General features: G+C 39.4%; 1 protein-coding gene across 1 annotated transcript in view; it reads right to left on the reverse strand.

Moving 5' to 3' along the window:
• Positions 1-24,470, reverse strand: part of uts2r (urotensin 2 receptor) — a 79,936-nt gene that overhangs the window by 49,212 nt on the left and 6,254 nt on the right. The window contains exon 3 of the mRNA XM_074619153.1: positions 19,391-19,769. Coding sequence (XP_074475254.1) covers positions 19,392-19,769 — 378 coding nt within the window. The 3' untranslated portion in view covers position 19,391. The remainder of the gene's footprint in view (positions 1-19,390; positions 19,770-24,470) is intronic.

The following is a 24,470-nucleotide window of genomic DNA, read 5'->3' on the forward strand; positions in this document are numbered from 1 at the left end:
TTGACCTCTGACCTCAAGATATGGGAATGAAAATGGGTTCTATGGGTACCCACGAGTCTCCCCTTTACAGACATGCCCACTTTATGATAATCACATGCAGATTGGGGCAAGTCAGCACACTGACACACTGACAGCTGTTGTTGCCTGTTGGGCTGCAGTTTGACATGTTATGATTTCAGCATAATTTCTATGCTAAATGCAGTACCTGTGAGGGTTTCTGGACAATATCTGTCATTGTTTTGGGTTGCTGATTGATTTCTAATAAATATATACATACATTTGCAGCATATTTGCCCACTTCCATGTTGATAAGAGTATTAAATACTTGACAAATCTCCCTTTAAGTTTCACTTTTTACCTTTTCAAGCGTAGTTATTTTAAGCCAAAACACGATCTATTTCCCTAAAATAGAGGCTCTAGGGGTGTCTGTACCTCAGTGGGTAGAGTGGTTGTCCTTTGACTGCAACGTTACTGTCTGCATGTCAAAATGTGTCCTTGAGCGAAAGACTGAACCCCAAGTTGCTCACCGGGTGCTTTACAGCAGACAACTGCTCGTAAGGATGGATTAAAGGTCCCATATCGTGTCCATTTTCAGGTTCATACTTGTATTTTATTTTTCTACTAGAACATGTTTACATGCTGTAAAGTTAAAAAAAACAACTTTATTTTACTCATACTGTCTGCCTGAATATACCTGTATTCACCCTCCGTCTGAAACGCTCCGTTTTAGTGCATTTCAACGGTATTGCGTTGCTAGGCAACAGTTTGGGGCCATGTTTACTTCCTGTCAGCTGATGTTATTTACATACACTGCAACAGGAAACAAACTGGGACACATTTAGAATGTTTACGTTTAAATCAGTGTAATGATCTAAATATTGTATATTTGTGACATCACAAATGGACAGAAATCCTGACGGCTTGTTTTAAACGCACAATTTCTGAATACGGCCTGTGTGTATTTCTTCGTATATTGAGCGTTTTGATAATTTAACAGTATTTATAAAGCACTTAAACCTGCTTTATGATATAAAAGACATGAAAATCACACTTTTTACAATATGGGACCTTTAAATGATTGAGATTGCCCATGATTGTCCATAGTTGATCACAATTAATCGCAAATTAATTGCATTACTGTCGCATAACAATTTATGCTCATGGGGGGGGATCTCTCGTTGGGTCTCTAAAAATATAGAGTACGGTCTAGAACTGCTCTATATGAAAAGCGTCTCGAGATAACTTCTGTTATGATTTGACGCTATATAAAAATAAATTTAGTTGAATTGAATTGAATAGACAACGGGACGCTAACCCAGGCCTCCTTCCTGGATGAAAGTACTGTGTTCCTTAATTCTTTCGGTGATCTCCCATGTGAAAAGTTGATAAAACCCTACTAGTGTATGTAGCAGGCTCCTTCTGACCCACATCTATGAGGCTGATAACCACTGATAACGCCCATTTAATGACCTGATAGCGGTCTAACCGGCTTGAGAGAGAGCTGTAGAGTTAGATTACGCTTAAAGGCTGTTCTGTGAGGACACATCCAGACCTCCTATTGATTGGAATATCTTTGTATGACTGCTAAATGATCAGATTAGCCTGCACAGAGTGCACACCCCTCAGTAAACAGCCACACACAAACAGATATAAAAACATTTTGGTTTACTGTAATAGGAGATCTCTTTGTTCCCATGGATACCAGTTCAACCCTCCACCAGCGATTAGGACAGGAACCCAAACATGTGAGCTGAGCTTCTTGATAACAATATTCAACCTGATTGATTTTCTTTGTTTGGATGGGGAGATGGATACACACAAGGTAGGCAACAGACAGAGAAACAGTAAAAGGTTATTCAAAGAGTGGAGAAGGAAACGGGGGGGCACGTTGTTTGAGGGCGGTTTAAATAATGCATTCTCCTCATTTAGAGTCTTCCTGGTGTCATCGTGATCAAACGTGCTCTTGCAGACGAGAAAAAGTCTGCTGAGGGATGAAGGTATCGGGTCCTAACCCTCCCTGGCCTTGGGGAGGCCATTACAGCAGAATGCGCTTGATTTTCCATTATAAATTATGCATCCATTTTGACGTGATCTCAGTTAGACTTAAAAATCTTGGTCCCGTGCCAATTGTGTGGTATTTCACGGACAAGCAAGCAAGTCTCCCTAGGAATCGTTCCTACTGGATAATTCTGTAATACGATTTACTTTCAAGGACAAGACAGGCCTTTTTTACATGGCAGACATTATGACTTGTCACATCAAGAAAATCACAAAGGCGGCAACCTCTAGACAAGTCGCTACCACGGGATCGTCTGGTCTGGGAGTTGTCCTTGTTTTTGTCTTACAACGTTAACCCTTTTACAGTGTTTTCAGTTCATGACAGTTAATTGTATTATTTTGGTCGTCTAAAAATGTCTTATTCAGCGTTCAGTCTAATTAGCTCCACCCTCTCGTGTCACTTCTATTTGCAAAAAAAACAAGATGTTGATGGCCAAAATTAGGGATGCACCGATACCAGTATCAGGTATCTGGTCCGATACTATGCTCATGTACTCGTACTCGCAAAAAGGCTCCGATACAACGGCAGCGATACCACTTTACGGCAGCGTGTCGTTAACCTCTCATCACTATCTTTCAGGTCCTATCGCACGCACTCACGCTCAATCTCCCCGACGGTGCGGGCGAGACGGGCCGGTGGTGCGTCCGACCCCGCGGGGCCAGGATCCCACCTCAGCCGGCGCGCGCCAGCCCTCACTTTCATTGCGCCACAGGTTTTTTTCTTGCACCCTCTGACTCGCCGGGAGTCCGTGGTCTGTGTTTCAAGACGGGTCGGGTGGGTTGCAGACATCGCCGCAGACCCCTGGCACCTATTACGTGGGGCGAGCCCCACCCTGGGGGCATGACGCGGTTGGGGCGCACTAAGGACAGTCCGCCCCGGTGACACTTTGGCCACGGCCCCGGGAAGCACCTTCGCCCCGAGACTTTCCAAGCCGACCTAGAGCCGGTTGCGGCGTATGCGGGACTCCCCAGCCTACCGTCTGTCGCTCACACCCTCCAGCTGGCTGTTAACGAGGGTCTTTTGGCACAGAGAAGTACTTGTATCGGTACTCGGTATCGGCGAGTACCCAAATGTCTATAAGTGTCTAAAAGTCTATAGATGTAACTAACAACACTAATACTGGTAGTATTCATGAAAGTAGCCATGTAGCCATGGAAAAGACAGCATCTGTGTCCCAAACAATGTCTCTTGAGTTGTCTCTGAGTTTCAGAGACTTTGTTTCCTGCATTCTGGTGACTTTGAAAGAATGAAAATTGCAAAATAATCATATTTATAAAATACACTGCAATAGCAGTTTTATGTTAAATACTTTTTGAATTCTCAGGAATGAATACAGAGTAATTGGCCCCTCTGGTGTGACCTTGTGTGAATCTCTGGCATCATCAGTTGTCATTCATTCACTCATTCATTCACTCATTCATTCATTTTCTGCCCCTGCTTGAATAGGCCTATTTCATTCTCCTACTCTCCATTTCTCTCTCCATCTCTCACTCACGCCACGACAGCTTTTAACCGCATCGAGCAAAGCCCAACTTTGGGTGCGCTGACCCCGGTGGCAAGCGCAGCTCAAAACCGCGAGCAGCTCTCATCCCCCAGGAAAGTTGGTGGACATTCGGTGTAACTGTATTGTTGTCTGGGAGGAAACTGTAAGGCTTTTACATGCTGTACAGCGCCAAAGTCAGGTTGAGATAATATACAATAGAAAAAGGAAAATAAATGTGTGACCATTTGTCATAAATCAGGAAAATTGTGTCACCGGGAGGAAATCGAGAGAGGACAAAGAAAAACGAAAATTGGGAGGGTTGGCAAGTATGAAGCTAGTGCTGCTGGCTACTTTCATTGGAAAAGAGTTGGTAACACTGGGCTGGGTTTTTCAGTTGTGTACTTTTGCTCTCAACATCACCGACCCTAGCTTTAATGTGAACTCTAAGTTTATTTGGAAAGCTTTATGAAGCTCGTGGTGCTTGCCCCATTATACATTGTTTTTTGAGTTATGTGTACTTCAGCCCTACAACGGAGGCAGTGAGTGCAATAGAGGATAAGATCCCGGTTGAAAAATATTGAAATGTTTCTTTAAAGCTCCCATATTATAAAAAAGTGAGATTTTCATGTTTTTTTATTATAAAGCAGGCTTATGTCCTATATAAATACTGTGAAAGTATCGAAACGCTCAATCCACAGGGAAATACACACAGCCCGTATTCAGAAACTCTGCATTTGAAACAAGCTGTCAGGATTTCTGTTCATTCGTGATGTCACAAATATACAATATTTAGGCCCTTTACACAGATTTAAACGTAAACATTCTAAATGTGTCCCAGTTTATTCCTGGTTGCAGTGTATGTGAATGTCATCAGCTGACAGGAAGTACACATGGACCAAGCTGTTGCCTAGCAACGCAGTTCTGTTGCAATTTCGTCACAGCGTGTCGAAATGCGCTAAAACAGAGCGTTTCAGACAGAGGGTAAATACAGGTATATTCAGGCAGACAGTATGAAGAAAATAAAGTTTTTTTTTAACATTACAGCATGTAAACATGTTCTAGTAGAAACACAAAAAAGAAGTATGAGCCTGAATGAGCACGATATGGGACCTTTAAAACAAAACCCTCTACAGATCAGGCCACATTAGCAACTAATGCAGGGCCTAATATTAAACTTAAATGGTGCTAAGTTTTTGACAAATTAACATTTAATTGAATTACATGCGACTTGTTTATTGACTTATTAAACCTAAAGGCTAACGTTGGGGCAGTTGCCTGCTTTGCCCAGTTGGAAATCCAGCTTTGGTAAACCGTTATCTTACTTCATCCTAACCATACTGAACTTTAATGGAAAAACTTACTGCAGTGTGACAGCATGGGTAGCCTGCAGTATGGCGCACCAATGCAAAAAGATATCAGACCTCTAGCTGCTGGCTAAAGTGATAGTGGACCATTCTTTAGAACCTTGTTCTCTGCATGCCCTCAGAGAGTTGAGGTGTTACAGGCTGCTTCTATGAGGATTTAGAGCTTCTGGATTTGCCCTGAGGGAAAAATGAAGGAAAACAGAAATAAGGGTGAGGAGAGGAAAGATAGAGAGGGCCGCCAAAGTGTGGTATACATTTTAACAGAAAAACAGAAAGACAAGAAAATCAATGGAATTTGACGGTTAGGGAAGAGCAGAAAAGTTGCTATACATAGATTTAGACTTGTGAGTGATGGAGCTAAGGAGAATATGGATTAGGATTGTGTAAAAGGATTGATGTGTGTGTGTGTTGAGCGATGTGACGGACCCAGGACAGCTGTGTGTGTGTTTATAGTCCTCAGGTCCTCGGCTGCACACATGCTTGTAAATACTTATCCTCTGACCCTGGACAAAAGTGTCTGGCATCTGCACACAATTTGGCATCTCAGTCTGAGTAGGGGGGAGGGGAAGGGGGACAAGGCAACACTTACACAAGCAACACCACGGCGTTAAAAATCAGCCCTGCACTCATCCGTGTTAGTCTACTGTATCGAACACCTCTAAATCAGCCAGCTGGCTATCGTTGTCACCCTCCCATCCTGCCGTTTCCCTCTTAGCTCCCGTCCTGTTCTCGTAATGGAAGTGTTTGTGTGTTTTTGCCGAAGAAGAAGAGGAGGATACAACTCAGTGTGAAAGGTGTTACAGAATGTTCCAACGCAGAGAACCGTGACAGAAATTGAGCATTTTAACAACTTTTTTTTTGCTTCCCATTGCTTCCTCTCACCTATGAGCAGAATTTGTTTGTTCAACTGTGAAGTCGTTTTTTCGCTGCAGCGTTGTCAATCACGGTGAAATATTGTTGGACCCCATAACTGCAGTAAATGGAACTGCAGAGCTGTCGGTTTTTCATGTTCAGGCCGCGGCATCCTGGGATGGATGCTGACCTTGTAAAATGACTGATGGACCTTTTAAAACAACGGAATACGATTGATTGGGCAGTAGTACTGTCTCCCTGACAGTAAACATTTGTAACATCCATTCTCATCTCCCAGCGCCCTGGTCAAACAGAGGGTTGGTATAGGCCTAATGGATGACCTTGGAAAAACCCAGATAATGACAACATTAGGTGAAGGTTAGGGATTCTGGTTGTGGAACATAATGTATGGTTATGTTTACACGATTAAAGTGCTCGGTTAACCCTTAGGATTGTCCATAAATCCACCTGCAAATTATATAAAAAGGCTGCTGCAGTAATCTGTACAGCTATCCATGGTTACAACGCAAACAGGGACTGCCTGTAGACAATTCAGCATGACTTTCATGGTACATATTCAAAATGCAAATATTATATTATATTACTAAAAAAAACAGGGCTCAGGTGTAGTTGACAGCACTGACTCCATGGTAACATTACATTATTATCATTTTCAAATAAAGAAAGACAATAGGACTAACAAAATATGGGATTTTCTTTGTGTGTTTAGTACATTTTTGACATCACTAAGGTACACAATGGTTGTATCCGTAATTCCTTACTGTTATGCTATTTAGTACGCTAGAACAGTATGTGAGATATTTTAGTGTGTCCGAAACCTTAGTATGAAACCAATGGTACGCAAATTGCTGTCTGAAATGCTCCGTTTTAGTACATTTCAACAGAATTGCAATGGAATTGCGTTGCTAGGCAACAGCTTGGGTCCATGTTTACTTCCTGTGTGCTGATGTCATTCACATACACCGCAACCGGAACTAAACTGGGACACATTTACAATGTTTACGTTTAAAACTGTGAAATGGTCTTTATATTGTAGATTTGTGACATCACAAATGGACCCAAATCCTGGCAGCTTGTTTCAAAGGCACAGTTTCTGAATACGGGCTGTGTGTGTGTGTGTGTATTTCTCCAAGGATTGAACGTTTCAATACTTTCACAGAATTTATAAAGCACTTCAACTTACTTTACAATGAAAAAGACATGAAAATCTCACTTTTTACAATATGGGACTTTTAAATGTAACAATGCCTACATGTATTGTTCCTGTCAAATAAATAAATAAATAAATAAATAGGAAAAGATTGCGGTTTGGGATAAAATAACACGAAAGTGGCGTAACTTAAGTATGGAAGTTACGTGCCAAAAACTACTCAGTTAGCTTTAGGAAAAGATCGTGGTTTGGGTTAAAATAACACCGTAAGTGCTGTAACTTAAGTGCAGATGTTACGTGACAAATAAATCAAAGCTGACTTCTAGTTTCACACAGGACACGAACATCGGCCTTTTGGGCAAAAGTCTGGTGTTTCTTTGAGGTTCGCCACTCTTTATACTTCCTGGTTCACAATTACGTGGATTACATCAGATCATCAAAAAAAAAATGGGAAATTCATACATGTACACGAATCAATACTTTCAATTTCGCGACTATTTCACCATCCGCTGTGCGATTAGGCTGACAATTCATACCCTGCACAGGTATGCCTGTACACTGCTCGAACCACATGAGAGGTAATAGCTGTTTACGAGTTTCATAACTCTGACATCTTGCCAAGAGGAGGGATTTAAATGTGAAAAGAAAAAAAAACGTTGAAATATTTGCAAAGCTGAAAAGCTCAGAGCACCAAAAAGGATCTCTGAAAATAAAAAGCCGTCACTTTGCTGTCACCCGCTGGAGTTTCTTATCGACACTTCCTGTCTGCTGCTTACTTTGCTAAACCCTAACCCCTGACAGTCATTCCCAATTTGCGTGAGTTTTCTGGGAAAGAAGAAAAACATGACGCACGAGCTCCTCAAGTGCTGAAATGTATGTGCTCTAATCTAATGAGGATAAATGAGGAGGAAAAAAAAAAGTATATGTAATACCGTTATGTGCATCAAATCATCAGAAAAGCCTGTGTTTCATCAGCTTAAGACCTTTCTAAATGAGGGTTGGAACGTCAATGTGAACCCTGCTAAGATAAGGGGGGCACTTGATCAATCCCAGTCTCTATATAATCTTTTAGAACAGCCAGTGAAGTCATGGTGCTTATTGATCACACTGGGGACTTTCCCAGACAATACAGCTCATAGTTACAGGCGAAGCTTCCGATCACCTATGATGAGAGGAGAACGGCAATTCCCCGTTTCCAATTCCCAAAATGAGCCGAGCCGTCAATGCAATCAGCTTTCAGATATATATGGCTGGGAGATCAATAGTCCTTTTTACTATCATGAGTAAAGGAGAATGAGTTAGCGTGCGTTTCTGGATGACCTTTACAGAGGTGACCTCTGCTCAATTCTGCCAAGAGGCCCTCAGTCCAAGTGCTATTTCATTTCGCAGCTGAGATGGAAGCTCTACGGGGAAAAAAAGGCTATACGATGATGACCAAGTTAATGAGTCCTCTAGCAGTGTTTCTATAACATGCTCTGGCACAGCGTGTGACAGGAGAGGATGGCTTTAAAGTGTGCAGCTGCAGACGTGGGATTAAAGCAATTCTAATTAAAGACGGCGCGTGTCTGGTCTGTGAGGGAATGATTATTTCATTGCCAGCTCTAATAGCGGTCAGTTTTTTCTTGTTTGATCTTTTATGGAGTTCAAGGGGCGAGATTCGTGCAGAGCTGCATGTAGATGCTACGGAGCATAATACAAAGCTGTGCTATTTGACGGCCTTTGATTTATGCCGACACTCAGACGTCTCGTAGTTGTTGAGATATTTCAATATAGATCAGAGTAGTGGACCAACCAACGGACTGACATTGATATTCAGTAGGGATGCACGATCCAACTTTCTCAGTCCCAATACCGATAGCAATACCTGGGCTTTGGGTATCGGCCGATACCGAGTACTGGTAAAAAATCTTCAAAATTAACAGGAACCTGTTAAAACCTTAACAATCCGTTTTAATGAAGCAACAAAGTGGATCTTTTCCTGGGAGCACAATAGACATTTATTCCCGTAAAAACACTGAAAGACAATACTTTAAAGTGAATGAATTATGCATATGAATGTGTAAGCAAGTGATTTTATTGTAGCAGTTTATCTAGTTTCTTTTGAATAATTCACCTCTTCTTTTCAGGCACAGCTGACACAGAGAGAAATATGACTCAAAAATATTTTCTTTTATTAAAAGTCTTAACTTCCTTTGCTGACTAATTTCCTCTCCTTGCCTGGGAGGAAGAGGGCGAGCGTTCAGACATGTCACTACGACAATTAAAATGTGTGATGTATTACTGTGTTTTTGGAAAATGCTACATACAGAAGGGGTTATTTATGATCATACAGGCAAAGATTATGTGAATGTATATCTCTGTGTGTTGCCATGAACAATAGCCCAGGCTAGGGGTTTTATCTACACACAGCCCAGTCGCACAGCAGTTCGTGAAATGGTCACAAAATGTAATATATTGATTTGTGCGCATAGACAAAAATGTCACATTCTTTTATGATGGTCAACACAAAATCAAATCGTATATAATAATAATAGTAATTGTGAACCGGGAAGGGTAGAGAGCGGCGAACGCTGATGAGGTCAGGGTGGATGGGTTGGTCAGAAACACAGGACTTTTGCCCAGGAGACCGGTGTTCGTGTCCTTTGTGAAACCACAAGTCAAAGTTGATTAATTTGTCATGTAACTTCCGTACTTAAGTTACACCACTTCCGATGTTGATTTAACCCAAGCCATATCTTTTCCTAAACCCAACTAAGTAGTTTTGTTGCCTTAACCTAACCGAGTTGATCTATTCCTAAACATAACTAAGTAGTTTGTTGCCTAATCCTAACCAAGTCAATCTTTGCCTAAACCTAACTAAGAAGTTTTGTTGCCTAAGCCTAACCAAGTCGATCTTTGCCTAAACCTAACTAAGAAGTTTTGTTGCCTAAGCCTAACCAAGTCGATCTATTCCTAAACCTAACTAAGTAGTTTGTTGCCTAAGCCTAACCAAGCCAATCTATTCCTAAACATAACTAAGTAGTTTTGTTGCCTAAACCTAACCAAGTCAGTCTTTTCCTAAAGCTAACTAAGTGGTTTGTTGCCTAAGCCTAACCAAGTCGATCTATTCCTAAACCTAACTAAGTAGGAGTAAAGTAAGGAGTTTTATTTTGAAAAGACTGGAGCGGAAATTGACACGTGCGTCTCGTGTTGCTTGACATTTGTAGGAAAACGCACAAAATCTACGTTGTTGAAAGTCGTGCTCAGCGTCACGAAAAAAGAGAAATTTGTGTCTATGTACATAAATCAAATACATCAAATTTTACAAACTGCTGTGAGAATGTGTTGCCAGACTCTGTTCTTATGAGCCTTTTATTCTCTACATTATTGATAGAAGTGCACAAAGTTGCCATAGATGGAAACAGGCAATACAAAAGCAACTGAACCAGTGTCCTTATCTCATTCCAGTTAATACTCTGGGACACTAATAGCACATTTCAAGGCAATCTCAGACGAGTGTGTGTGGGGAATATCCATCCTTTAAATGTATGGAATAATTAAGCTTTTTGAAGGGTACATTCCATACGCCCTTGCTGATGCCGTGAATATTAAACCACAGTCCCATAAAACTGGTCTATACGTCTGTACGTCTTTTCCACTGTGACTGCAGGAAAAGAAAAAGCCCGGTTCCTACCGTTTCCTGTGTACACTGGCTGCTTCCTGTAGTGGCCTGCGTTGCAGTAAAAAGGTTCCAATATATAAAAGGCTGTAAAAATGCTATCACCATTCATTAGGAGTTAGGGCACTTCCACACAGCCTGCCAGGCAGCCGTCACTATGTGGACTCATGAGTTTAGCTTGCAACTTTTTCTTTATTGAAGAAACATTTATGGGTCGTAATTTAGCGCAAAAGCATATTAGCCGGGACTGATGTATTGTCAGGGGGCTCTTTTATAAAAATGCACTTAGGGCAAGAAGTGTGTGGAAAGTAAAAAAAATAAAGATGTGATATGATTTAAATAATTTTAAGAGCATAGACTAAACGACCAACTGAGTTTTCCAATAGCTCATTTATTCCAAAACTGATTTTCCAAAGGTGCTGTGGTAAAGTCTCCCTGAGCCAGCCTTTGTACGCAGCGTCATACTTGCCAACCCTCCTGATATTCCCTGGTGACTCCCGTTTTTTATTGCCTTCTCTCGGTTTCCTCCCAGGGTCACAATTCTCCCGTTTTTCTCCCAATTTATGACAGATGTTAACACCTTTTTTCCTTTTCGTTATCTCAACCTGTTTCTGGCACTGTACAGTGTGTAAAAGCCCTACAGTTTCTTCACTGACAAAAAATACAGCTACACAAAATTTCCAGTGCTTGAAGTGGAAAAAAAATAAGTGCCGGTACTCTCATTATTCAGAGGTTGGAGTGTGTATCGGCCGGTATCTTATTCCTGTTTATTCATTATTTCTTTAAAGGTCCCATATCATGCTCATTTTCAGGTTCATACTTGTGTTTTGTGTTTCTATTAGAGCATGTTTACATGCTGTAATGTTTGCACAGGGCAACCCAGTCTCACAGAATAGGCGTATAAATACCACAACATTACATGGACATTCCCCCATGTCATAAGTACACATTTTAGCCTTTTTTACGTGTCATTTGTACACAACTCAAAAATGTTAAGTTTGGGCAAGAAAACCACCAGGCAAAAAAGACAGTTAGTTAAATGTCCTATATCATGCTCATTTTCAGGTTCATACTTGTATTTTGTGTTTCTACTAGAACATGTTTACATGCTGTAATGTTAAAAAAACACATTATTTTCCTCATACTGTCTGCTTGAATATACCTATACTGAAACACTCCGTTTTAGTGCATTTCATCAGAATTGCAACGGAATTGCGTTGCTAGGCAACAGTTTGGGTCCATGTTTACTTCCTGTCAGCTGATGTTATTTACATACACTGCAACAGGAAATAAACTGGGAGAAATTTAGAATGTTAACATTTAAAACCGCGTAATGGTCTAAATATTGGACATTTGTGACATCACAAATGGACAGAAATCCAAACAGCTCGTTTCAAACGCAGAATTTCTAAATACAGGCTGTGTGTACTGTATTTCTCCATATATTGAGCATTTTGATAGTTTAACAGTATTTATAAAGCACTTAAACCTGCTTTATAATATAAAAGACCTGAGAATCTCTTACAATATGGGCCCTTTAATAGTTAAAATGCTTTCCTGTCTTATTTGTAGTATCACTCTATAATATATTATAGGATGTCTATAGCCTGGAATCAGCAGCAACCAGCCAGACAGGCAGGTATGCATGCAGAGCTAAGGTGTTTGAGCTCTTCATTCAGGTTTTAGAAGTCAAGATGCTCCTACATATTATACAGAGACACATTCTGAATTTCTACAGTCAATATAAGATACTAGGAGATATTCGGTTTGGGGGTCCCCCCTGAAGGTTTTTGACTTAAAACTATGCAATTTTTTCATCATTTTGGACCATTATTAGTACTAGTTAAATGATTATTTTGTTGTTTGTAGTTTGAAATGTTATCCCTGTAAAATCATATTCTATAAATCAAAAGAACAGATTCAGAAATCTTTTAAATAATATTTCATTACATTAATTTGTTCACAAATAAAAAGAAAGTTCCAACGAACAGTTCACTAATTATTCTACAAAAAGGACACGAACACTGTATTGATAAATTACAGCACCGTTCTTGTTTTTTCAAACAAGCGACAGGTCGCTCAGCATGTTCACTGAAGCACGGAGCAGGTTAGGACATCTTCACTGGGAAAAACTGAAACAATCTGACGTTCGCATCGCGAACGAGTGAAGGACAGGGGTCAGCAATCTTTACTATCAAAAAAGCCATTTTAGTCAAAATTTTAAAAAAAAAATCTATCTGGAGCTGCGAAACATTTAAGCATTGTGATGAAGGTAACACAGTTTATAGTCTAAGCATATAGTGTATAAGTCTAATGCAGTGAGGGCCAAGGTGCAAATGTGTGACGGAGTATTAGGGCCACATTGAGGGAAAAACAATCTGAGATTCCCAGAATTAAGTAATAATTTTATGAGAAAAAAGTCGTAATATTACGAGAATAAAGTCATTACTTTAAAGGAAAAAAGAAAATAACTCGTAAAATTACTACTTTATAATATTGACTTTATCCTCATAATATTACAACTTTTTTTCTCATGAACTTTGGACTTTTTTCTCTTTATATTATGACTTTATTCTCAAGATCTCAGATTTATTTTTTTTCCTCAATGTGTCATACCATAGACCTACAACAATGATAAATAAAAATGAAAATGTAAATAATAAACAGTTATTTATTTCCATTTTTATAAATCCACAGGGAGCCAATGGAGAGGAGCTAAAGAGCTGCATGTGGCTCCGGAGCTGCAGGTTGAGTACAGGCCCACTTTGAGCAGTCGTATCCTGGGAGTAAAGAGAGCTGCTCACTGTTTAAGCTGCACTCGCTGCTGGGTTCAGTGCACATTGTCAGTGCGCGCTGCACTCAAAGTTGGGCTTTGCTCGATGCAGCAAAAAGCCGTTGTGGCGTGGCGCAAAGCCGTTGGAAATAATGTGTTTCAGAGTACTACGACAGTAGTGCCGTTGTCACATTTTGTCTGAAAGGGCCTTCAGTGAGTGAGAGATGGAGAGAGAAAAGGAGAGTATAGGAGAAAGAAATAGGCCTACTTAAGCAGGGGCAGAAAATTAATGAATGAAAACTATTGATGCCAGAGATTCACACAAGTTCACACCAGAGGGGCAAATTACTCTGTATTTGTTCCTGTGAATTAAAAGTAAAATTAAAACATAAAACTGCTGTTGCAGTGTACTTTATAATTATAATTATTTAGCAATTTTCATTCAGTCACCAGAATGCAGGAAACAAAGTCTCTGAAACTCAAATTGTTCGGGGGAGAGGACCCCGAGACTCCCCCGGTTTACAAATCCTCCCTATTTTCGAGGTCTCGAGTTTTGGCAAGTATGTGCACCATTTTTCCAATAGTCACCGACAGTCATCAGAGCCATTGAGGAAGGGAGGGGAAACTGCTGCTATCCAGTGATTAAGAACTGAATAATGGATACTATGGCAGTTTGGAAATAGATATGATCTTGCCTGGTTTTATAAATTTGTATTAGTCAGCTGAACAGAGAAAGAGAAAAATTATATTATAGCTTCATGCTCGCAGAATCCAGTCTTATCTTTTGTTGCCATCTCCTTAGGCTATTTAACTACAGTGGTAGTAATTCCATAGAGAGATGATATAAAATCAATCCACACTCTCATTTGATATTATGCCTTCCTTGTTTTGGCTCTATAAAAGCAAATGAGATGATTTTCCAGCAGGCGGTTTGCCATGTTTATGATACCTGTAAAATCACGCTGTGTTTCTCCAGGGCACATAGACTGTTTAAATGTCATCATAATTAACATCTCGTACTGTATATTGTTATAGGTAAATTAAGACAAGCAATTTGTTTATTCAAATCAAAGCACTTTAGGCCAGACAGTGGTTACTTAGAAGAGAAATTGTCCTTAAGATTGGTTCATAAACTGTAGCCTACACCTGTGTGCCTTTGCAACCATTAGCTGCATATTTACATTATATGTGACTAATGTCAATGGCAATCAATTAAATATAACATATGACTCAGTGAAAAGTAGATAAGTTACTTTATTCATTACTCAACAGCAAAGATAGTTCATTACATTACTTTTGTTACCCAGTACAGTTCCATCAAAGGTGCATTTAAATGTGCTCAATATGAAATTCAGAGCACATCTATTGCTTCCACACGGCTCTCAACATGGCGGCGGCTGAGCCGGCAGCTCGCAGCTAACGGTGCTAACAGCGCTAACAGTGCAAATGAGAGCAGTTCAGTGCGTCATATGGACTCTTCTCTTGAACACGGTAAACATGACCCCATTTGAAAGCACCATTAATATCAGCCTTAGATCAACTTCCCGGTAAGACAGCAAAAAGGCGTTACTGGAACTGGTAACTATAATTTTATTACAGAATTTCAAATAATAATCCCTTACACTTCTTGTTACTGAATGTAATCACAGAGTGTATTGGACAAATACTGCGTGTGTGTGTGTGTGTCTCTGTGTGCACAGGCACAAATATGGAGCCATATTCTCTGCCCTTGTGAGTTATGGTAGGTGTCACTCAGCACATTGTATTCCAAGGCAGAGTAGTAATATATGGCTCGCTGCTACTCTGTCTCTGCAGGCAGCCTGGACACACAGCACACAGTAATCAAGGGTAAAGCATTATTAGCTGAGTGCAAAGTTATGAACGGGATTGTAAAAATTCGATTTTTTCCTTCTTGTTTCTCTCTTGTGGGATGAATTGGAACGAAGCGATATTATTGCGGTACATAAAATAGATTCATTGGAGAGGTTATAGGGGAATAGAGATAAACACTTGGCTATAATATCCAGCTGCGCCCAATCTGGATTTAGTTATGATCCACATTCATTCTAGTTATTTATTTAGCAGATGCCATCATCTGCAAAAGGAACGAATAAATCCAGTGTGTTGTGTGTCAGCTGGCCTTTTCCCTGCATTACAGATATACAGTATGGCTGTGCAACCACACTCTCTAAGTGGCAAGTTAGTGGCATGTGTGTGTCTTTTATCTGACCTTGCTATATTCATGAATGAGTTCAAATGACTCAAGATTCAAAACCTGCCTATAAGATTGGGAAATATTTTTTTCTCCTGACTCCTGAAGTTTTTAAGAGCAAATGCAAAATAAGATATGATCTACAGGATGAAGGGAACCCTCTTTATGCCTACTAATGCCTACTTCACCAATTAATGCACGGGTTGTAATCAATCTTTAAAATGTAACTTTAAGAATATATTTCATATAATTAAAGACTATGTAAAGTAAATTTTGTTGCTAATACTGCACACCTTGATATTGGTGCATGCAGCCAAGTTACTTCTGATTTGCATGTAAAACGTCATTTATTCTCAATTAATATCGCCATGATTATTTTATTTTTGTGTCACAGAGAAATATTTAAATCTTGATATCATTAAAGTTTCATTTTCAGAAAGAAACTAAGGAAATCTTTGTGGTAAACAAACACTGGTTAGGTGAAAGAATGAGTACAGACAGTTCCACTGCAGTATATGGAAGTCCCCTCTTTGATAGGTAGTCCCCTCTTGGCAATTTCTTTAAAGGTCCCATATTATGCTCGTTTTCGGGCTCATACTTGTATTTTGTGTTTCTACTAGAACATGTTTATATGCTGTAATGTTCATAAAAACCTTTATTTTCCTCATACTGTCGGCCTGAATATACCTGTATTTACCCTCTGTCGGAAACGCTCCGTTTTAGGGCAATTAGAGGGAATTGCGATGAAATTGCAACAGAATCGTGTTGCTAGGCAACAGCTTTGGTCCATGTGTACTTCCTGTTAGCTGATGACATTCACATACACTGCGACCAGGAATAAACTGGGACACATTTAGAATGTTTACATTTAAATCTGTGTAAATTTTGTATATTTGTGACATCACAAATGGACCGAAATCCTGACAGCTTGTTTCAAATGCAGAGTTTCTGAATACGGGCTGTATGTATTTCCCAGTGTATTGAGAGTTTTGATACTTTCACAGTATTTATTTAGGACTTAAGCCTGCTTTATAATAAAAAAACACTTTTTTATAATATGGGACCTTTAAACATTTTTTTAAAAAGCACATTTGCATTAATATTCTGAGAAAAGACCTTAAAAGTCAATTTTCTGTAAACATTATTATTTTATTTTTTTAAAATGACCAGAAACAGAGATCCTCACTTGATTAGAGTAGCATGATAGCTCACTGTTGGTAATGTCTGTGTGTGTGTGTGTATGTGTGTGTGTGTGTGTGTGTGTGTGTGTGTGTGTGTGTGTGTGTGTGTGTGTCTGTGTGTGTGTGTGTGTGTGTTTGTGTGTGTGTGTGTGTGTGTGCGTGTGCGCCTCTTTTCCCCTCACCCTGCTCTTCACCGTCCGTTCCCCTCCGCTGCACTATGATTCAGAACTCCAGCTTCCTCTGCACGGAACATTTGCGACCGACATCTAAAACCCATTAAATGTGGCTGGAGGAAACATAAATACACAGGCAATATTTGTGTATTGCAAGAAGGTGGGCATTTGGTGATAGTTCAAAAAGCAATATATATGTATATATAATCAGACTTGATACAGATTCCACCCAATATAATAACAGGATTGTTAAAAGACTCAATTCTTTCAGTTAAAAATCCAAATAAATCTGACAAAAATATAAAAATGAATGGGAAAGGAAACCTTGAGAATAAGGATCCTTGAGGCGATATAAAAGTAACAAGTTTACAGGATAATATTTCAGTCATAGAGTTACTTTATAGCTTTCTAGAGGCAGTAGAAATTCCATCGATAATATTCCACATAATGAGAGGTTGAGTTGAGCTGGAAAATCTGATTTTGACGTTATTGTAAATTTTGATACTGTGCATGTAGAATAAAGTGTTCCATGAATAATGTCTTTTTTTTACTTTGAGAATCTAGTAATATTCATAAATATATAACAATGGTATCAGTACAGATATATGAGCATAGAAGTTAATTTTTTTTACCTTTGGGAAAAGTGTGTGAAAATAATCTAAGATCTAATTTGTCTAAACAATTTAAATCATGTTTTTTTCTATTAATTACTAACTTAACATAAAACTTACATAACTACATATTATTAAATATAATTATGATGTTCAAAAGTGGTGTAATATTTACATTTGATCAATAACAGCTACATAGCTTGTCAGTTATCAGAATCAGAAATACTTTATTGATCCCAGAAATTGGGGCATTACAGTTGCTCTTATATAAACATAAAGAATTGTAAGAAAATAGGTGTAGTAGACGCATCACAACAGCCATTGAGACACACAAATTATAATTATAAATTATGTCCATAATGCTACAATATTGTACATAATGCTACAGTCTAAACACAATATATGTAAAGAAATATAAGTAAGTAATACAATTTAAAATATGGAATTACAATATATGAAATATGAAATATGTACAAATATTTACATTAAGACGTGCAATGGCTATTATTATGGTAACATCTAAACTGCTAAGGCACGTCTGAAAATGTTCGATACCCGACAGACGACATAATCTATAGCAGTTTAAGCTAGCGTTAACTATTAGCTTTGCGTTGTGAATACGTTCCAATGGAAATATATTTTGTCTTGGATTACGTTCGCTTTTGACGTATCACAAATAGGTTTGGAATTATAGTCCGTGGAAGTCCACGTCGGGAGGAGCTTTGGGTGGTGGATGGGTTGAAAAACACTGGATTTCAGCCTGGGTGGAAATCCAATGTTTACGTACGTAAACTAAGTAAAATACGTAGTAAACTAAGTAAAATATTTTCGTAAAATAAGTATGTAAACTAAGTAAAATATGTTCACTTATTTTAATTTATGTCCGTAACTTCAAATATAACAAACGTAGTTATTTTAAGCCAAACCATGATGTTTTTTCATGAAACCTAACCAAGTAGTTTTGTTGCCTAAACCAAACCAAACTAAGTCATTTTGTAGCATTTCTTGTTTTGTTTTGTTTTGTTTCAATTTACAACGTTATCCGCATGTAAAACTGTTCAAAACTACATTTCCCTCAAAACGTAATGCAGTTTGATTCTAGTTCTAATCACAGCAGTATAGTCCCAGGTGGTGACCTAACTGCCATTATGACATCAGGATTGACCAAGATAGAAGATTTGTATTTATTTATATTTTTGATTGATGTACAGGCTTAGAGTTAAATGAAAATGGATTGTTTTTCTTCTAACATAGAAATAGTTTTTCCTTTCCATTCATAGCTATTGGCTGAACTAACTCATGACTCATTCATATCAAATTGAAATATGAGTCTCATTCACTCGTGCTTTGCGCCCCTCGAGACAATTCTCGGAAAAACCGTTGGCACAAAAAGTTTATTGACAGATTCCCAGTGCTGTCCTGAAACTTTTGGATTTCCCATGCAATTGAATATTTATTGTTGCTGAACATGTTTCATCAGCTCACCCAGTTCCATACATAAACAATCAAGAGGCACCACTTGTGCCAATATGGACATGTTTACACTTCATACCAGGAAGTAGGAATCAGACGTGTTTTCAGAGGGGCCAGAAATCAATGCCATCTGTAATCACATAACCAATCAGAACCAGCCTTTCCTCAGATAGAAAAACTCCAACAAAGCTGCCAAGTCTAAAGCATCCATGCTGGCGTCCAAGCTGTTGATGCACAACAGTTAATAGAAAGTTGGAAAAAATAGCAGGAAATTACTGCAATACTAAGCTGTGTTTAGGGGAAAGGATGTAGTTTAGAGACTGTCATTCTTTTGGTTTTCTGATCAACCAAGAAAATCAGTCGGAAAAATCTGCTCCTACCTTACAAACTGCTGTTATGTGCTCGCAGGGAGGCCGTGTGTGTGAGCATAAAGCTCTCAGTACACTGCTGGCTGCTGGAAGATGGCGACCTGCGTGGCGAACGCTGGAAGCGGCTCCTCCTGTTGAAGTAGCTGCCAGCTGTCCAGGACCGCTTGTGCTTCCTCAGGTACTCCTTGTAGTTCTTAGTGAGCAGCGTGTACAGAAACGGGTTGATGCAGCTGTTGGAATACGTCAGACACGTGGTCAGATAGTTGATGTTGCGTTTGGCTTTGGTGGAGAGGGATAGTGAGGGGTGGAACTGGCCCAGCAGCTGCCAGATCCAGAAGGGCAGGAAGCATGCCCAGAAGAGGAGCACGATGGTGAAGATCAGGTAGAGCACCTTCAGGGACACAAGAGATAAACCATTAATGAAAATAATTAATGCACCACATAGTTTTGGATAAATTATTAGATTAACTCTATGCATGAATATCGCCAAACTACACATAGATAAGTACAGTGTAGAAAAAATGGTTTTGTCTTTTTGAGAGGGCTCTCCTGTATTCACATGATCAAATTTGTGTGTGAATGTTGTGAAGCGGCTTTTCAGGTGTCATTTAATGCCAAGTCATTAACGTGAAACGTTGCGTTCAGCAAAACCACTCTGGTTAGGTTTAGGAAAAACATCATGGTTGGGCTTAAAATAAGTATGTAAGTAAAATATGGACGTAAACTAAGTAAAATACGTACATAAACTAAGTAAAATACATAGTAAACTAAGTATAATATGTACGTAAACTAAGTACAATACGATCATAAACTGAGTAAAATACATACGTAAACTAAGTAAAATATATATGTAAACTACTGTAAGTAAAATACGTACCTAAACTAAGTAAAATACGTAGTAAACTAAGTACAATATTGACATAAACTAAGTAAAATACGTACATAAACTAAGTAAAATACATAGTAAACTAAGTAAAATATATACATAAACTAAGTACAATACGTACATAAACTGAGTAAAATACATACGTAAACTAAGTAAAATATGTAAATAAACTAAGTAAAATAAGTACGTAAACTAAGTAAAATATGTACGTAAACTAATAAAATAAGTACGTAAACTAAGTAAAATACGTAATAAACTAATTAAAATATATACGTAAACTAAGTAAAATAAGTATATAAACTAAGTAAAATACGTAGTAAACTAAGTAAAATATATTTGTAAACTAAGTAAAATACATACGTAAACAACATAACACAAGTACGGAAAACACATCACAAACGTCACTAACGTAACTTAAAAATAACTCAAACAACATTTCCTGTGTTTGTTGGACCCATCCAACTCCACTCCCATCCGTCTTAAGCAGTCTCTCAAATTTTTTTATCCTACGTCACTAGCTCTGAGTGTAGCATATTTACATGGATGCGTTTAAATTGCTGTCAGTACAGACTACATGGTGTACACTTGTAACAAATAGCACACCCTAATGAGAACATATGGCGATCGTTACTCCAAAAAGCCCAAGCTTATCACATCCTCCCATGTCCCAGTGCGATCACAGCCAGTGCTCCAAAGTTACACACAGCACTGGTGGGAGGGACAGAGAGTATTAATCATTAATGTAGCAAGTAGCAGCACTTTGGAAAGTCGGAGTCTGCATTCTCTCTTGCTCCAAGGTACAAGTGAATCCTATGAACAGCCTTTAATGCAAACTGAATGGCAGCATTCGCCACATTGTTAATCACACAGATAAGATAAAATGAACCCGTCTTAAGACCCAATATGAAGCAAATTGGAATGTTTTTTGAGCAGAGAACAAGAGGGGAGTGGAAAATGACAGAATGCTTTAAGCAGAGAGACAAACTGATGCGGCTAGTCATACGGCAACGATTTATCTTTTATGATGAGTTTTGTTGGCAAACCCTTACCCAGACAGAAGGTCATACAATTGCTGGGAGAAAGAATGCCACCAGCCTACTGTATGAGCTACAGGATTGGACCCCTCCCTCAAGAGGTGGTACACTCTCCATGAGGAGTATGACTGACTCAACAGTCTTGGTGAGTGGAATGTCTTTGGCGGTAGTTTGTTCAACTGCGTCTTGCCTAGCTTCCTGCCTATTCATCAGGCTCTGCCTGATGGATGTGTCTGGTTCCATCTCCAGATGCGTTGCAGAATGGGTAAGACATGAGGAACAGGATGTGTGCGACACACCAAAAAAGGAGAACCACGAACTGGGCCTTTAGATTGGATTGGAGGGACGGTCTTTTCTTCACAAAGTCCGCAGAGGGAGAAGGTTGGATGGATGTTGGATGGGTCAACAAAAGGTCAAACTTTTATACAGGAGATCGCTGTTCATTTCCTGCCTCCTCCTGACAGTTTTTTTTTAACAATGACCACGATCATTCCCCAATCTTAGTTATTTTTACCCAAATGTGATCTTTCCCATACCCTAATCTCTATAAACAGTAGTAAATCTGTAGGCAACAAGACAAGAATTTAGCATCGGAAAGGTCCTGGTTTCCGTTTGTAGTCCGAGTAGTATTGACCAATCACAGGCTTTAGTTGAATGCAGGTAAACAGTCCGTGTGGAGAGCATAAGAGGCGGGTTGCATTGTCCGAATGCAATTTCGGAACCCATCGGCTACCGTCTGATGATGATTTCGCTTTTTATTGGTTTAAAATGAGCTTGTAAACTGGCTGCTTGTGAAACAATCCAGTCGCACAGGTCTCAACTCCTAGTCCAGTCTCGCAACTCAAGTTGCTAATCGGACTGTAAACAACGAGCAGCGCACGGATAAGGAAGTCTTGATATCTGCTGGCTACACTGGAAACCCCAGAACTATAGCCCCTTTGCCCCCACAGGCTTAGCCGTCATTAGACCGATAGCCGATGTGTTTCAATCTTGGAACCCTTTCAGTTTATCCTAACCAAGTAGTTTCAAAACCTAACCAGTGATTTGTAACGGTTCTGGAAGAATGTAGTTCGTTGTTTAACTTGGGGGAATGGTTGGGTTTGGAGTAGGGTTGTCATATATGGCTGAACATATACATGCAAATATTCACTGCATACATCTTTGAAGATGAGCGGTAAAGCCCAAAAATCACTATTAAAGTCTTTACAAGGGGAGGGCCCCGCGATAAGATATTATCATGATACTTAAAGTGGCAGTAGGCAGTATATTTTTGGCATCATTGGGCAAAAATTCCATAACAACCTTTCAGCATATTGTAATTCAAGTGTTCTGAGAGATAACTAGACTTCTGCACCTCCTAATGGCTCTGTTTTCAGGCTTTAAAAATTCTAGCCCGCGACGGGAGACTTTGACCAATCACAGGTCATTTCATTGAGAGAGCGTTCCTATTGGCTGCGCTCCGGTCATGTGACCGTAACTTTGCATTCCTTCAACAGATTTGACAATGGCGGCGGCTTCACAAACGTTCGCATTTTACGGCTAAACAGTACACTACAAGATTATTCTGAAAACATTTGAGGCGAGAAATAGGCATTACAGTAACATAATATTGATTCAGATTTGATCAGCGCTGCCTAATTTGACCGTTTGGTCGGCGTTCGCGAGTGATTGACGGCCAGCTCTCATAGACAGCAGCTGGACAGCAGACCTCAGATCAGCTCTTACTGCTTGTATACCTTCGGTCTGTGAAATCTTGCAGATGCCGTTAGGAACACCAGAGGACACCGGAGGACACCGGAAGACACAGAGGCACATGATTTTTTTCAGGTTACCTCTTTCATGTATTACTGTCAGGAAATAGCGACCGTTTTATAAAAAAATAACTTTTTTAATCATATTTGCTCCAATCTCGCCTACTTCAGCGTTATCAGCTTTAAGTTACGTTACATTCTTATTTCGATTTGAAACATTTTTTGATAAGCTGAGTATGGTGATGAGATATATTACAATTTATTACCTTTTTTCAACTGCAAATGATGCAGCTTGTCAACATCTGTTTTATCTAATAAGATATAGTTTTCACTCTGTTCATATCTGAGTATTCATTCACATATCTTGAGGTCAGACGTCAAGTAACCCCTTTGAAAATGGCCGTGCCACTTTTTTCCTCGCCAAAATTTTGTGCAACTTTGGAGTTATTTTGTGTTCTTCCTGACAACTAACAAGCTAACATGACATGGTTGGCACCAATCGATTCCTTAGTTTTTCTAGTTTTTAATGATACCACTCTAGCTTTAAGACTGAGCCCAATCTTTCAGACCACAAATAAAGGCATCAACCAATCAAGTTGTGCGAAACAGGTTGAGTTGCGCCTATATTTGTAAAACAACAACACAGAGGCCCCCCGGAGTCTGAATCAGGACGGCAAACTTTATTACTCCTTTCAACCTTGACAAAGGCAGTGCAGGCCAGATCCACTCTTTCCGTTCTTACCTTTCACAATAAAAGCTCTCGATGTATTATACTGACAGGCGAGTGTTTTGCATTTTTCTGTAAGTTACTCGTCACGCCTCCCGGTGTGTAAAGGCCTTTAGAAAGCAAGCTTGTGTGAAATAGAACCACTTGTAACCTTTGAAATCAACCCGGTCTCACGGGAAGGGCTTATAAATACCACGACATTACGCAGACATTCTGCGTGTCATGAGGACGCATTTTAGCCTTTTTCGTGTGTCATTTGTACACCACGCAAATGTTCACAGTTAGGTTTAGGCAAGAAAACCACTTAGTTAGGTTCAGGCAAAAAAACACTCAGCTAAGTTCAGGCAAAAAAACCCACTTAGTTATGGTAAGGGAAACGATTGGGTTTAAAATAAGTAAGTAAACTAAGTGAAACACGTACGGAAACAACGTAATACAACTACGGAAAACACGTCACAAACGTCAATAAACAAGACTCGGTCAAAACCGAGTATCTGTCTGGACCGTATATGGTCAGTATGTGAATTTGTGGCTAAATTGTTACACAAATAGTCAGTGGTCATGTCTATAATGTTTTGTGAACAGTTTTTTTCCACATATCTTAATATTTGATTGAAAGACAACGAACAAGGAGGGTTCGGCCGATAGTCGAACCTCAGATCGAAGAGGAACAATGCGGATTCCGTCCTGGCCG

Source organism: Sebastes fasciatus, chromosome 20 (genome assembly GCF_043250625.1).
Source record: "Sebastes fasciatus isolate fSebFas1 chromosome 20, fSebFas1.pri, whole genome shotgun sequence".
In the NCBI taxonomy this organism is placed as follows: Eukaryota; Metazoa; Chordata; class Actinopteri; order Perciformes; family Sebastidae; genus Sebastes; species Sebastes fasciatus.